The sequence below is a fragment of the Agelaius phoeniceus genome, chromosome 4 (assembly GCF_051311805.1).
Source record: "Agelaius phoeniceus isolate bAgePho1 chromosome 4, bAgePho1.hap1, whole genome shotgun sequence".
Taxonomy (NCBI): domain Eukaryota; kingdom Metazoa; phylum Chordata; class Aves; order Passeriformes; family Icteridae; genus Agelaius; species Agelaius phoeniceus.
Window position 1 is genome coordinate 67,605,341 of NC_135268.1, and position 16,664 is coordinate 67,622,004.

General features: G+C 39.2%; 1 protein-coding gene across 3 annotated transcripts in view; it reads right to left on the bottom strand.

Annotated features, from left to right (window-relative positions):
- Positions 1–2,230: 2,230 nt before the first annotated feature.
- Positions 2,231–16,664, bottom strand: part of MAEA (macrophage erythroblast attacher, E3 ubiquitin ligase) — a 49,539-nt gene continuing 35,105 nt past the window's right edge. For all 3 annotated transcript variants that reach the window (XM_054633758.2, XM_077177828.1, XM_077177827.1), the window contains exons 5-9: positions 13,738–13,814; positions 7,698–7,806; positions 4,706–4,839; positions 3,838–4,033; positions 2,231–3,436 (exon numbers count right to left, since the gene is read on the bottom strand). In XM_054633758.2, coding sequence (XP_054489733.1) covers positions 3,341–3,436; positions 3,838–4,033; positions 4,706–4,839; positions 7,698–7,806; positions 13,738–13,814 — 612 coding nt within the window. In that variant the 3' untranslated portion in view covers positions 2,231–3,340. The remainder of the gene's footprint in view (positions 3,437–3,837; positions 4,034–4,705; positions 4,840–7,697; positions 7,807–13,737; positions 13,815–16,664) is intronic.

A 16,664-nucleotide genomic window follows, 5' to 3' on the forward strand; every position in this document is an offset into this window, starting at 1 on the left:
CAGAGCCATGGCAGAGCAGGCCTGAGAACAGCCCAGCAGCTCAGCCAGGAGGCCACAGCTGCCTGTGGCACACAGGCCCTGCTGCAGTCAGAATGGGCTGGGTGACTGCAGGTTTCCAAAGTGAGCAATCAGAGCTAATGCACACCTGAAGCTCCCCTACGCTCCTTCTGGGACCTTCCCTTGTAACAGTGACACACAGCAGGGACTGAGCCCTCCTGTTGGCACCTGTGACAGTGACACAGCAGCAGGGACTGAGCCCTCCTGTTGGCACCTGTGACACTGACACCAGCAGGGACTGAGTCCTCCTGTTGGCACCTGTGACAGTGACACACCTGCAAGGACTGAGTCCTCCTGTTGGCATCTGTGACAGTGACACAGCAGGGACTGAGTCCTCCTGTTGGCACCTGTGACAGTGACACACCTGCAAGGACTGAGTCCTCCTGTTGGCACCTGTGACAGTGACACAGCAGCAGGGACTGAGCCCTCCTGTTGGCACCTGTGACACACCTGCAGGGACCGAGTCCTCCTGTTGGCACCTGTGACAGTGACACACCAGCAGGGACTGAGCCCTCCTGTTGGCACCTGTGACAGTGACACACCTGCAGGGACTGAGTCCTCCTGTTGGCACCTGTGACAGTGACACAGCAGCAGGGACCGAGCCCTCCTGTTGGCACCTGTGACAGTGACACACCTGCAGGGACTGAGCCCTCCTGTTGGCACCTGTGACAGTGACACACCAGCAGGGACTGAGTCCTCCTGTTGGCACCTGTGACACTGACACACCAGCAGGGACCGAGCCCTCCTGTTGGCACCTGTGACAGTGACACAGCAGCAGGGACTGAGCCCTCCTGTTGGCACCTGTGACAGTGACACAGCAGCAGGGACTGAGTCCTCCTGTTGGCACCTGGCCCTCTGGAATCCCACCTCCCAGAAATGGAGGCCCTCCTTGTAGGACAGCTGTTCTCCTCCCATCCCAAACAAGGTTTTTTTTGGAGACTGTGGGTTTCTCCACCGCTCTGCTCAGGTCACAAAAATCAAAAAAGGCTGGTCTCAGGAAACCACAGCTCTAACTGGTATTTAAGAGAAGCAAAAGCAACAATTTCCATGCCCTACAATTGTTGTGCATTTACCACACATTCCCTCAGGTCCAATAGAAATCTACTGCTTCTTTCTTGCTTTGGCCTTTTATGAATTCCTGTAAAGTAGGGAAAAGTGAGGTTGCCACACTCAAAGCTATGCTTGCCCTTGTGCAATGATGCTGTAAACAGTGGCCCAAAGAAATAGAGGTGCTGCTCCACGTGGGTTTGAGTAACACTGCTCCCCAGGGTGACATCCTCCCCCCACTCTGAGTTGAGGGTGCTCCAACTCTTGCCCCAGGAGAAAGGAGGAGAGCATTTACTGCATAACTGAAAGAAAATTACTACAGTTACTAACCTAAGTTCTCTCAGTATCTGTCTCCACCTACTCTTGGTACATTGCACTTGTTCTAAGGAATCATTAAATCTGCCACTTCAGAAAGTGCCCAGAGAACAGACCCTTCCTTTGCAGCAGGGAGTGCAGAGCAGTGGCCCGTGCCAAACTGGCAGCACTGCAGTGGTCCAGACACACCTGTTCTGAAGCATCAGGAATTGATGCCCACTGAAAATAGAACCTTTTCAGACACACCTCCCTGGAAATTTCCTGTATTTACAGTTTCATAGTGGCTAGTACCAGCAGTTTAGCAATATCTGTGACCTTTAAGTGTTGAACATGAAAAGAAGTTGTGGTCCTTTGTCTGTGCTTTGTTAGCATTCTTTAAAGCATGAAAACCCCCACCCAACATCACCCACAACATTTTATTAACAGGAAGGCTCTAGGACAGTGAGAGGCAGTGTTCTAGAAGAGACAGAAAAAACCCTGGAGTATACTGGCCATATATGAAAAGTTTAAACCAAAAATACCTATTTGACTGAAATGCTCTGAAGAATGACATTTATGGTTGCTGTATGGCATTTCTTTTTGGTTTACTGGGGAATGTTTGGGGTTTTTTGGTTTGGCTTTTTGTATGCATGTGTGTTGTTAGTTTTCTTCTTTCTCTTTTAAATCTTGCAGAACACTAAAAACCAATATGTGGAAGTTCCACTCTGTTGAAGAGAGGCCACTGAGAGTTAATTCTTTTTACATTTAAACACAAAACAGCTTTCTAATTTTATATAATCAAGAAATGGAAAACAATTTTTATTAACATGTCTTACATTTACAATCTTTTATTAGCTAATCAACATCAACATGCAAAAATAAGCGCTAAATACAAACCTCTACAATATGGTTTTGTTTAAACTACAATGGTTTAATTCTTTTGAAAAGTCATAAGGATGTGTTCTGCAGTTGTTAAAATTGAACTATTAGTTTCAGTAATGAATACTATTTAGACCCTAAAATTATGTAATCATCCTGCAAGGCATCTTCAGAAACTTTGCCCAACACTTAAGAATACCAGCTCATTGTCATGTGAGTACATTCTCAAAGCAAGAAATAAGGCAGTAGCACTAATGATTTCATATTGAACCCTATGCACATAACTAATAACTTTAGAAGGACTTTAACACTATGGTAGACTGGAAAAAGAACATTTAAACAAGCATTGGATTTTGCCTGAAATGTTCTCAGTTCTTCTTGATACTTATGCAACCTCCTTAAAATATTTGGGTTTGGAAAAAGACTTCATACTCCTTGAAACCAGTCCCTATTTGATCCTCCAGAGAAGCCACCTCATGTCAAAGACATCAAAAATATCTTCCCATGGAAATAAGTTACATCATTCATGTTCAGGATTACTTCACCAGAGGATCATAAAGAAGGCAAAGAGGAGCTTAAAGGAGAACACGTTGGTAGTACTGAGATCATTGATAACAAAAGGGTCTTGGACAATTGTGAAAAAGAGGGAAGAAAAATGGATTTAATTTCAAATCTGTTCTAAGTTTTCCCCCAGTGCAAGTGTCCATCTTTAAAGAAAGCTATCCTTTAGAAGATGAAAGTACTTTTCTTTGAGAAGAGTCCAATTTTTTAACCTTATGTTACAAAACCTTAACAATCAAAATTTGTTTTTGTGTATTTTATTCAAGTACAAACTTAAGTCATAATTCCTCTCTTTTTTTTTTTTTTTCTTTCCTTTCAAGAGTGTTTATTGTTGCTCATTGATCTTTGGTCGCAAGAAACAATAATGCCACCGACAGGTCTGCTCCCCCCAAGGTGGCAGCTTTTGCTTCTTTGCCACACATTAAGGCCCCCCCCTTTACAGGGTATGCCAAGATACACTGTGTCAAAATTCCAGCGGCACTTCATCCTGTGGTTTACAGACCTACATGATGTAGACTTTCTCAGCTTGTGAGAAGTTGAAGACTTCTTTGGTTCTTGGGCAAATTACTTTGTCATCTTGACGAATAGAAAGCAGAGACTGAAAAAGAGGGAAGGCAAAAGATAATATTCACAACAGTAATTCAAAGCACTATTGAACTGGTTAGGAAATGAACTTTTAATTTAAAAAAATGTTGTGGTCTGAGGTCAAAACATCTTTGCCCCCAGAAGTTACTTATTCTACATTATTGCTCTCTGGAGGGAAAGATTTCCAATGACATTTGATCTCGTGTTATAAATTCACACAGTTAGGTATGTGACCATTAATATATCTTCATTAAGACCAATTTAAGCAGCTAAATATACAGTCCTTAAAAAAAACCATTACTGCAAGAAGTATTCTTCCAGCTTCTGAGTTTATAAAGCTCTTATTTTGATCTAGCAAATTATTCTAGCAGCTGCTATTTTAGCCTTCAGCAAATCAATGACTGCAACACTTACATTGTATCCATAGACATATCCATTTGGTAACATCATAGGAGGATTATTTTCGTTCATTACATCCCCTGAAATCTTGCAGACTAGTCGGGAGTTGGCACAATGTGCCATGGGCAGGGGCTGAGCCAGCTTGTTCAGGGATTTGCTACACACAGGGCAGTCGGGGTTTTTTGAGCTCCCATCCTCTTTATAACACTGTCTGTTAGCAGCAAGTTAGGGAACAATCACCACATGAAACTATAATTAGCTTCCCATTGTATGGGAAACCTTAAAATTAGAAGATTGTCAGCTGTGCCAGCAGAGCCCAGGTAACAGAGTGCAAAAGGACATTTAACTCAAGTCTAATGTCCACACAAAAGAATCAAGGGTTTGCCCTGTTTCAAGGAACAAGAGCTGTCTGGAACAGGTACAGCTTCTGAGGTGCAGCACTCCAGCAGCACCAGCCCTTCTCCAGCCCAACAAACCCAATGAAGTTTCAAAAGATGCAGCTATTTTTGAATATTCACATAAAACCTGGTAGGTAAATTTGTGTTAAAGTGCTTAAAAACCAGTAATTTTGACCCAGCTCAGTAACCCTTGCAGGCATATTCATAATTTCAGACATGAAAAGACAGCCAAACCAAACACAATGTTACATTTTACCTTAAAATTTTTGTTTGGGCATGCCCTTTTTAAAAACCATAAAGCTCTTAATTATAATCTCCCCTTAATTTAATAGTGACCAATTTATACCCCATTTAAACAACTGACGAGCAAAAATATTGAAGTGTCACATTTCTTATTTGAGCTCTCTGAAAAGCCTCCAGAAACCAAAAATAAACCCCCACATGGCTTTTTTTTCACTCCCAGTAATATCTGCTTTAAAGGATACGGTGTTTTTATAGCTGAAAGGCCTGCCTGGAGTGTTATAGTAAAAACAGAATTGTTTCCCAGCTGATGTAGTCTGTAGTTATCATATCTAAACTGTTGGATCAGCATTCTCCATCGAGCAGGGTCCAAGAGATCCTGTTAAAAAACAACACAACTATAAGTTGCTTTCAATCCAATTGTCCCAGGGAGCAAAAGCCTGGGAGTGACAAATTGTGCCAAACTCACTTGTGCAAACCCATCACAAACCAGAAGTGGCCATCCCAATACATAGTGTTTAAAAAGTACCTTTTAACACTTCTTTATTAAAACAAGTATTATTTGAAATAGCTGGAGCAATATTCAATCTCAGTCATGTACAAAATGTTCTAATCAAGATATGCAAATCCTGGTGAGGGTACTTCTTCCATTTAGTTTCTCAGAATGCTGGACTACATAGGAAACAACATTAGTACTGTGGAATGTTTCTTCTACAGCCTCTGAACCATTAATATCAAAAAGTCAGAAGTGTTTTCTAACTTAAGGCAGGCTAATTCTGCTGATAGTCAATTACAGTACATAATATTTACAGAATTTTGTAAAAAGACGTCAATTTGAAGAAGCTGCCACAACCCCAGGTTAGAGAGAGCTTGCATAAGATACTCATTTAGAGACAAAATTCTTTAAAATGCTGTGTTACCAAAAAGTCAGGATTTTTCTTTTCATGGAAGTAAGAACTAAACCCACAGTTCAAGGATACATTGGGTTTTAAAAGCAATGCTGTTGAAGAATCATGTAAGAAGAGAAGATCCTTTGAAAATATACTGAGTGTCATCTATACAGGCAGACACCTAATCCTTTCTTTGTTATCCTTTGTATCCATAACCTGCACTTTGGTCAGGAGGAGTGACAATATTTATTTACCTTTATATAAGATTTATCATATAGATACTATACTGATCATATTGCAAACTCTGCATGCTACACTTTGAGGGAACTAGGAGAAACAATCTGGGGACACCTTACAGCACCTAAAGGTGCTACACAAGCTCTGGAGAGGGACTTGTGACAAGGCCATGGAGTGACAGGACAAGGGGAATGAATGGCTTCAAACAGAAAGAAAGCAGGGTTAGACTGGGCATTAGCAAGAAGTTTTTTGTTGTCAGGGTGGTCAGACACTGGACCAGGCTGCCAGAGAGGCTGTGGATGTGCCATCTGTAGAACTTTGCACTGCTGAGGCCACACCTCAAGTCCTGTGTTCAGTTGTGGGCCCCTCACAAGGACATTGAGGGGCTGGAGTGGCTCCAGAGCAGGGCACAGAGCTGGGGAAGAACCTGAAGAGGAGCAGCTGAGGGAGCTGGGGGGGTTTAGCCTGCAGAAAAACCATGTGGGGACAGGGCAGATAAGGACATGGTTTAGTGGTGACTCTGGGTTGATGGGTGGACTGGATGATCTCAGAGACCTTTTCCATCCTTTACAGTTCAATGATTCTACTGTTGGAGACCAGGCTGGATTGGGCTCCAAGAAATCTGGTCTAGTGGAAGGCAAAGGAACATAAGATTGTTCAACAGATATCAAAGAAAACAGCTTGTTCTGCCACAACAGTGAATGTTTTCCTTAAAATCCTGACAGAGGAAAAGCCAGAGAAAGTTCTAGTTCATTGGTTATAGAGGATGCTTCTTTCCTTGGAATAATAAAAATCAGTTGGTTAGAGATATGATCTCACAAACTTTGTCAGAGATTTAAAAATAATTTACCTAAAAGGCATTTTAGGAAGCCATTTATGCACAGAGAATGCACAGTCAAGATACTAAAGGTAACTCCAAACAACCATGTGCTGTAATTGTGGTGAACTAGGTAATTATTAGAGAATTCAAAACTTAACTTCCATAAGCTAGAATGTTTTAAGTCATATCCATAAGTACTAGGGAATTTGCTTTCATTGTATGGTTGTATGTGGAACAATCCCAGCTATTTCTCCTTGTTCTCCCTCATTGAAACACTCCATCCAAACCAGCCCTTAGAATAAAATACAGGATTCTTATTTCCTATTTCTTTCTAACTACTAAAATATTGATAAATTCTATCTTACAGTCAAGTCTTCTAACACATCTATCATTTACATTCATAACTTAGATCAAATCTAGCATGTAAAATACCAGGATCCTTCCAGGACTCTGGGATGAGCAAAGAAACTCATATTGATTCTGTGAGCTGTTCGTTTCAGGGTTTTTTTGGTGTGGTTGTTTTGTTAAACCATGATTTCATCATCATGTTTAGAAAATGTGTTTATACTGGCACTGCCACATATTGGCTTGGCATTTCATGGAAATCTTGTCTTGCTTTGACAACTCAGCTCTTCCCTACCTTCTGCCTCCAAAGGCAAGTTAAAAAGTGAATTGGCACATGACCACAGAACTAAGTCTGTACAAACAGCTATCTGGGAATTTTGCTTGATTTAAATTTAGATCTAGATATTACCACTAATATCTACATTAAATTGCATAATCCAAATAAATGAAAACTTATTTTAAGGAAGAAAAATACTGCTTTCACATCATTCAAATTATCCTTCATTTCTTCATCCCAACCACTGCAACAACAATAATGTGAGAAGTAGAATTAAGAACTGCTGCTGGTATATTAAAGCCATAGTTTTGTATGCTGAACAAGACTCTCTCTTTTTTTTTCCTTTGTACTTCTCCATCTTCTGCTCTTGCTGTACATTTAATTATTGTGCTTCCAGCCCCACAGATCTCTAATGCTGGGTTTATGGTAAGCCTAGCTCAGTGAATCCATGTTACTGTTACAATCCAACTGAAACAATACAAATACTTTCTGGATTAATGTACAAGAACTGGTTACTAAAATTAAGAACTCTTACAAAGGGTGGAATTTAGGAAGTAAAATTTAAAAAAACCCTTTATCTTGATATTGTCAATGTATTTTCCTGTGCTGAAAAAAGAACTGAAACATCTGTTTTAATATTGTGTTGCAGCACAGAATTTCAATGTTACCTTATAGGGAGAGATATGAGTGTCTGAAGGAAAGGCCAACATTCCCATCACCTGTCGAACCTCATCCAGCTGGCTCCCCTCAGCCTGACTGAAGTGCTTTCTTGCATGTCTGAAACAGAGAATTGATACTTTATTAGACAGCCTTGTCCCCAAATCAAGTAAATTCACTTAATTATAGAAGACTTCAGAGAAAACCTACAGATTCTGCTCTCAATATATGAACTCCAAGAGTGCTCTATGTACATTTAAAGGACTTGGAAAAAACACATCCTGCAAATGGGAATGCAAGAATGACTAAGAATTAGTATTTTTACACTGAATTTCTTAGAAACCAGAATCTTTTTATAGTAATGTGAAGTCTTGCCTCACCTAGAACTAAAACAACCATGATTATTAGAAGAAATGTCTCTGCTCATGCAGGCTCAGTGTATGACACTCCTCTGGCATGCACTCAGAAGTGAGACAAAGGCAGGCTGAAAATCAGCTGTTCCAAACCCATTATACATCAAGAGTGTTCAAATAACTGCAATGTTTATTTTGAATAAATGATTTTTTGGGGGCAGGGGTATAGGCCTGAAGACAGTATCACTTTCTGTGCAGACTACAAGAAATTGTAGGGCAATGTAATAGAAAACACCTAGTAAAGAGCACCTTTTTTTAGCCAGGAAAATAAAAAATTTATTAGAACTTCAGTATAAATTTTTGTACTTTAACACATACAGATTGTAAGGGATACACACATGACTGAAAGCTTGGATATTTGAAATAAGTGACAAAATTACCAGAAACATATTTAAATAAAAAATACAAATGTAAATATTTTTCGGGAAATAGTATGAAACCACAAAATTATTACCAGATTATGAGGATATTGCACTACTTTAAAAGCCAAATGAAAGTTTCCCCAGCCTAGTCTTCCCAAGAGCAGTAATTCTCAAGTTGGAGTGGAGGTGTGCAGGAAGACCTTCAGCATATAAACTGGGTGTTTGGTTCAGCATTTCTGCTAAAAGCTCCTGTTCTCAGTGGTGCACAGATGTAGCAGGCTCAGTATGGAGCCAGCATTACACTGAATTCCTGGCATTGCATAAGTGTAAGAAAATTTTCCCTACACTGTGACTTCTGCACAGTTTGTATTGCAGGGAAGATACCAAGTCATCTCTCAAGTCCTCCACTAAGAGTTCACTCTTTTTTAACTTTTGAAGAGTCTTTTATTAATTCCTAAATTACTTTTAGGAATAGACAGTATTTTCAAAATGCCCATTTCATGGCTTGAATAACAAAACCAAGGAACCTAGGCAAGTTTTTTTTTTTTTTTTCAATTCTGAATTTGACAAGTACACTGAGGTCATCAATACCATGAGAACAGTCACTTTAGCAGCGTTTCAGTACTCCCACTTCCTCTCCCACCCAAGCCAGGAAGCAATGGAAGTTATGTAGGACAGAATGTTTCCACCCAATTTCCTATGCTGGGTGAGCAATTCAGGAATGTAAACATTGTTCCTCAGGTGATTACTGTTATGAGGGCAAAAGCACAAACCCCCTGGGCCTGAGAGAAGAGACAGCCTGGACACACTGGAAGAAAGCTAAAACAACTGTGGAGAGCTGCAGATGAAATTGAGAGCTTTTGCAAATACAGATTAGGCAAACAAAAAAATTCAGCTCTACCAGCTGAGATTATCTGTGCATGCATGAGAGAAAAAAAGGGGGAAAAAATCTTCTCACAAAAACTGATCAGAGTGCAGTTGTTTCTGTGATGGTGAAACAGAAGTGACACTTCAGCTTGCACAGCCTGGTTAGGGTTGAGGCTCTCCTCCCTGCCATCAGCCTTTCATCATGTGCAAAGTACTGAACACACTGGGATGTGGTGGCTGATTTGGGTTCAGCCACAATGAGTTAGGTTTTCTATAGTGACCTTGTGTTAGTCTTTATCTCCTGACTTTGTTCTTTACAAAAAAACAAAAAAAACCTCCAAAAATCCCCCAAAAACCAAGGAAGGTTTCCCTCAAGGCTCAAGGTCTGCATGCTATGGCTGAACTCCCTCCACTGAGAAGTTAAAATGGAGCAAGGTATCTTTCAAAGGTGAAGTAAATGCATTAATTCATAGCACTCAAGTCTTTTTTAGATTGGGAAGCAAGACACTGTAAGTTACTTGGGAATGCACAACAGTGGAATTATACCTTATTTGCCCTCATGCCATTATTCACCCCTTTCCTTGTCATTCAGCTAATTCCATCTCTGTGCAAGTGTTGGCTGGCTCCTGAGGTCTATGTGAACATTACAATGCTTAACTGCAATGTTTTTACCACCATTAGCACATATGAGTCTCTATAGCTAAGGCAGGGGGCTGAATTTTCCAGGAAAATATTTTTTAAATCCTGACAATAGACCATCCCTGAAGTCACTAAATTCCTGTGACAGATCTAAGTAATAGGTAGAAAATTTTGTTTTTCGAATCCCAGAATGATCCTGTAAACTCTGCAAGGACAAAGTTCATCATCTTTTGTGTGCCCCTCCAGCCCACACAGGTACAGCTGACATATTGTACTTGACAAATATTTACAAAGACTTGAAGACCTACAGTTCACTAAATTGTTACAAAAGGATCCACATTTGCAATGTCCAGCTTATATGTCTACATGTGCCTCAAGATAAAAACAAACATATTTATTGGGCAGTAGCAATAACTGAACACTAATATAAGGTGTTACCAAGAAGGGACTTGTTTCTACTCAGTTTTTTGGGCAATGCCTGAATACCTTTATGTGGAACCCTTATAACAACCAGCAGAATTTATACTCAAATGGCTTAAAAGTACATTTATACCCCTGTTCAACTGCACCCCACTAAAAAAAATACTGTTCATTCATTCTTGTAGGAGGGAAGTTGACTAAAATGATAGACTGTAGCCATTTTCCCCACCATCAGCTATTATTTACTCCTTTTTGTCCTTTGTATTCCCAGAACAAGGAGTGCACATGATGTTTTGCTAAGCTTTTAGCTGAGAGCTTTGTGTATCTCTGGCATTGCATAAGAGCAAAATATCAAAATGCTGTCAGATTTCCCAGAATGAAATTAGAGAGAGCTCCAAAAGTGTGAAATTGGTGTCATCAGTCATTCATTGTTACTTTAGTAGGTACAAATTTGACAAAAAAGCCCTAGAGACAGAGTTAAAGGCTAATGATACTAGGCAAAAAACTGTGTTATATTTAAGGTTAAGAGATTTACTCTTTGTATTCAAGAACAGTTTTTTACATTCTTGAAACTTGCACTTTCAAGGCTACTCTGATAAGGTACCTTAGAGGAAAGCCTGTTTGTGCTCATTCTAAAAAGCTACACTTATTAAATAAGATGTATAATTTTAAGGTTCACATCAATTTTAATGTAAAAGCAATGTCACTTCAGAGGTTCTCAGCAGGCAGCAAAAGCTTTCAAACTTATTTAAACACCAGCTGCGTTTTAACAAAATGTCAGTTCCCCCAGTTCCACTCATACAGGAAACTCCTTGGTAAACAGCCTCTTTCTCTGCTTTCTAATGGATGCCTGACCTATTTATTGCACCACAGACACAATACTGAAAGAATCCTGCTGCAGGCACTTAACAGAAGCAAGCTAATAAAACCACAAGTTGCAAGGGTTTGCTAGAAGCAATGAGATTTATGCCACGCCTCCCCAAAGGTACTCCCTTATTCATTACTTATTTACTTTGAAACAAAGTAGAATGCAATGGTAAAAACTTACAGTTTTTAAGCCACATTATTGACAGGAAGCATTGATATGCTGAAGTCTGAATGTACAAAATAATCAAAACTCATCCTCCTAGAAAGGAGTCAGTTAAGATACAGAAAGACTTCCACAGCTCCTTTTCCTTTTAGAATTGGTTATGAAGTTAAAGCAGCACTGCCATGAGTGGCAACCTATAATTGCCAAGTGTAAAATGTATGCCAGCCCTGAATTTCAGCAGGTACATGGAATATACACACTTCACCCCAACAGCACTCAGTATGGATGCCTTGTTTGCCATATAGACAGGAGCTTTAGGTTGTAAACCTCACACAGGTTATTCCACACAATGCATGCTGTGTCCTCTTGAGGGCTGACAGCTTGCAAATTTTACCACTTCTGATGTGGAAAAGGGATGAGAGGGAAATAAATATCCATTAACAATAAAATACAGAAGGACCTTATCTGCTTTGTCCCAGTTCTCAGCCTATTTCCTTATTCCAGCTCTGTGCCTGCCCTCTAGTTTCCAAGCTACATAAGGAAGCTGTAGCTCAAAGAAAATAGTTTTTAGAGCATGGACTACTCATTGTTAAGATGCATGACTGCACACTTGGCAAAGAAACAAACTGAGAATAAAGCTAAAGGCACAGTATTCATTTGGTATAAAGAGCACCATGGGCTTCACAAGACAGATAATGGAGCTGAGTCTCTTTCATCCTTTTCTTAAGTACTTGACAATTCCTTAGGATTTGATAACTCTATCAAAGGGTAAGTGCACATATCTAAATGCTAGCTTGTAGGTTTTGTTTTTAATTATGTTTGGTTTTAATTATTAACATGAAAATTAGCTGGAATTTATCAGATTGCACATTTGCATTGGCTGGGACCAGAGCAAAGATGATTTAAGTGCAAGTAGGGCAAAGTAGGAATGATATTAGCTCAAAGCAAGCCATGCATCTGAATGAAATTAGAAATAAACCCTGAAAATAACCCTAAAACTGTGCCCTGCAGGAGAGCTTCTCCATCTAGATTTGGGAATATGCTAGAATGTTTTCAGTCTGTGAATACATTATGGTAGTTTTCTGTACCTCTGTGCTGCTCTGACCAAAAAATCAGCTCTGCCACAAATACAAGTTTCAGTTTCTGAAGTACCTAGTTTGGGTTTAAAGGCAGCAGAACTTGCAACTTCCTTAACACAGAAACATTATGTGGCAACAGTGTTCTTATCAGGATTTATCAGCAAAGCTTCATGTTGGGCCATGAACTTCTCACCTCTCTTTAGGCTTAAATATTCTTACAAAACAGAACCTGCTGAGAGTTCTCCCTCCCTTGTGCACATGTAAGCTCCAGTAGCTCTGCCACCTGCACCGTTCTTTGGTGCTGGCAAGGTCATTGCTTATCAAATTATCAATGCATTTCTTTGTCCCAGTACCAAAATTGTACTTATTTCAGCAAGACTAGTGTTATCCTGGAACATTATTCCACCTTCAATCAGGACCATTAACTTGGATGTATAAATTGCTTCATGTGCTGGTACTGAAAGCATTGTCAAAAAACTCTCTGGTGGTTAAGTCAGGCAGTGCTGAGGTGTGACTGCACTTCTGGCACTGATTCACAACCCCACTGGGCATTGTTGCTTTCTCTCTGTACTCCCCACTGAACTACTTCACAACAGGTAAAAATTGATATTGACTTGGTTTCCTCATTTGGAGCCAGAAGAATGGAGTGAGGAAAACATAACACAGCTCATCCCTCTCCCACCCACAACCATACAGAACTCTAAATTAGGCATCAATACAGGGGTGAACATGGCCTTGCAGGTAACTTGCAGAACAAAAAGTTTAATAAGATAGCAAAGCAGAATCAGTCAAAATTGAAATGTTAAAGCTTTAGATGAAGGCTTCATTAACCTTTTTGTATTTCTGGTAATTAAAACTGTAATGAATTGCCATGAGAAGCAAGCTGTACCTCCTGAAAATTAGTTAAGGATGAATTTATATTTATATGTTACACTATATACTACCAGAAAATCCATTTCATTTTTAAAACAGGTTAATTTTCTAAACCTTGATTTTGAAGAATAAGACACAGAGTTTCAGGGACAACACCAATTCTTTAAGAAGGTGCATCTGTGGAATGACACTTTGCCTTTAAAGGAAGTCCAAGCCCAGCTTAAATCCAAAGACTGATGACAATACCAGGGGAGACCCTTCAAGGCTTTACAGGGCTTCTGGGTGTTGCAACAATAATCACATGCTTCTAATGAAGCATAATACCATCTTGTTAAGAAAACTGTTTGGAAAGCATCCTAATTTCATACCTCACAGCATCCAGTCTCTTGTTCTGTCGAATGAGTTCAATGAATTCCTGAATCCTTAGGCTGAACTCCAGACAGCTCTGAGATGAAAGACAAGACAGGGTCTTAGATGGTGCCAAAGCTGCACCGCATGGTTTGTTAACGACTGTGTGTGCACAACAAAAAACAAAGTGTTAATAACATGCAACCTGGTTTGCTTGCTTTTAGGCATTCATGCAAAAAAAGTTGAAATGCTGACTCTACAGACAAGATCAGCACAGAATTCCATAAAAGCAAACAAAATCCTCCTCCTCTTGCCTCCTGTAAAACTTCAGCAGGGATGAACTTTTTCCTAATGACTGAAAGCCTTGTTACCTGAGACACAAATGAGAGTAATAGGTGGTTTCCTTGCACTTTCTCACAATTTAAAGTAGTAGAGTCAGCAGGAGTCTGGGGCTATGTGCTAATTTAGACAGGTCTACCCAGAAGACTGCAAGGAAGAATCAAGCCTTTGAATGTCTTTTGAAAAACCCCAGTATTAACAAAAACCAGCACAAAGTTTAAGTTGCTGCAATTCCCTCCCTGCCTTTCTTCAAGCTTCTATCCCACTCCTCTTGTCAAACATCTAAAAGCCATGCTGGAAACAAGTCTCAAACAACAAAACCAAGTGGTATTTACCTGTTTATGGAAAAAGGTAAAATCTGAAGCCTAATGAAGTTGAGAGTGTCCCTTTAAATCAAATTCCATCACCAGTTCACAAAATCTATAAAAAAACTTTGAATATGTGGAATTAAAAAGAAAAAGATCTTCCCCCATAAAAGAACAAATCACTATGCTTCTTTATAGGGACACAGTCAACTGTTTTATTACCTTCTGAAAATAATGAAACCCCAAAGTGTTCTGAATCATGTAAAGAACTCTATTCCCTGTGTTCCTCTACTCCACTTGCTGAGTGTTTTTTCTTCAACCATGTTTCTAATGAATAGTTGCCTTTTGTTTATTGTCCATCAACACAGACACATCAAAATTCCTCAGTGTCTTCAGCAGGAATTTGAGCAACTCCAAATTTCTATCAGTTAGCTGCCTCAAGTGACTAATGCACACATTGCAACAACTGCTGATTTAAGATTTAAAACATAAGTCATTTGAACATAAAAATGATGCATTCTTTCATATATTAAAATGAACCTGTTTAAGGAACAGAAAAAAATATTTTCCAAATATGCATTTTTCTATATTCAAGCCCAGATTTAGTAGAAAATCAAAATTTCTCCTCTTGAGATTTTCCATAGGACTATTTCAAAATACCTTGTTAACCAAATCTACAAAACTCCTCATCTAGAATTTTAAATAAGCTTGTTTCTACTAAAAATCTGATCAAGCTTTTTAATTGTTAATGATACTAGATCCCAGAGCTTCCTCTTTTGCTAGGATGTTTCCATAGCAAAACCCCCATGTCAAACAAATGAATTTTCAAGTAAGGTGCAAGCCAATGGCCCCAGGGGTTCTGCAGACAAGTGTAACTAGAAGCAGAGAGTCCTGGACAATCAGATGATGCATATTCCAACTCTGTGTACCTTCAAACAATCCCACAGCAGCTCTTCACAAGATTTCAGATAGCTCACATCTGTAAAGATTACATGACTGCTTTCCCAGGCCACCAAACAGTTTAGATTTTAGATAAGGCTTGTGTTCAGGTAGGTGGTGGCTGGGACTTGAGAACATGAACAGTGATGAGTAGCTAAGCAACTAGAAGCAGCAGAAATGTTTGTGTTTCAAAAAGAAGTATAGGAATTTCTCTTCTTCCAACTCTGATCTCTCACAGCCTTAGCTTTGGTTTTTGTTTGATTAAAAAAGAAACAAAAAAAGAAAACGAAAAAAGCATAGGGCTTGCAGAAACAGATTTTTGTTGTATTTTGTTTTTCAAAAAAGATTCTTCCTTATTTACTGCTTGTTGAAAATTGGTGATGAAAAAGTAAGACATTCAGATTATATGTCTTGTATTATTTAACATTTTAAGATTACACAAGGGGGATTTTTTTAGCAGTATAATTATGCAATGTGGTTTACATACCAATTCTGGTTTTCCTTTAATGGTTTCCATAACAAGACCATCATTTTCTCTAGAGTAACCACTGCCCAATTGACTTTTGCATCCTGTGTCTGGCTCGTTCTCAGTTTGGTGCCCCTGAGTGACAGAGAATGTCACTCCTTGTTTATTGTTAAGTGCACTCAAACATTTTTGGTTAAAGAAAGCACTTAGTTTAAAAAAAGAAGATAAAAACTTCTTTAAGGGAGGCAGGGATTTTGGTAAATATCAGTTAAACCAGATTTTTGCAAGCCCTATAAAGATTACAGCATGTTTTGAAATGCATAATTTAAGACACAAGGAAATTTAAGTGGACTGCAGAGCAACAAGTACACAGCAGGTTCAGCTCATGGTACTCGATGGCTTGAGGAAGACTCTTTGTGTTCATTGCTTGATTAGATTCCAACTTTTGTTTCTGTATTTACTCACAGCAAGTGAATTCTTTACTCTCAAGTTCTGTCCTCTTATATTCAAGAGTTAAAAATTACTAAGACTAAAATCTGCATCAAATTTCTCTCAGAAATTTTAAACGTGAGAGCAGAGATTACCAATTAATTTCACCTAATTTCATTCTTAAGAGTTAAAGTCTCAGCAGGATGCACAGAATTATAAATTTCAGTTTATGTGCATAGAGACACTACATATTTCTGCCTTTGTTTTCAAATTACACTAAACCCAACTGAGTATGGTATTTTATTTGAGTACAATTTGTTGAGACAACACTGAATCCAGAAGATGACCTATCACTCCCTTCCAGGTCTGACATTTGTGAGCCTATTTAGGACCAACTACCTATGCCTTGTAAGAACATTTTATACTTACTGTCCTTACTTTTAGACAAGACCTGTAATTTAAAACATAC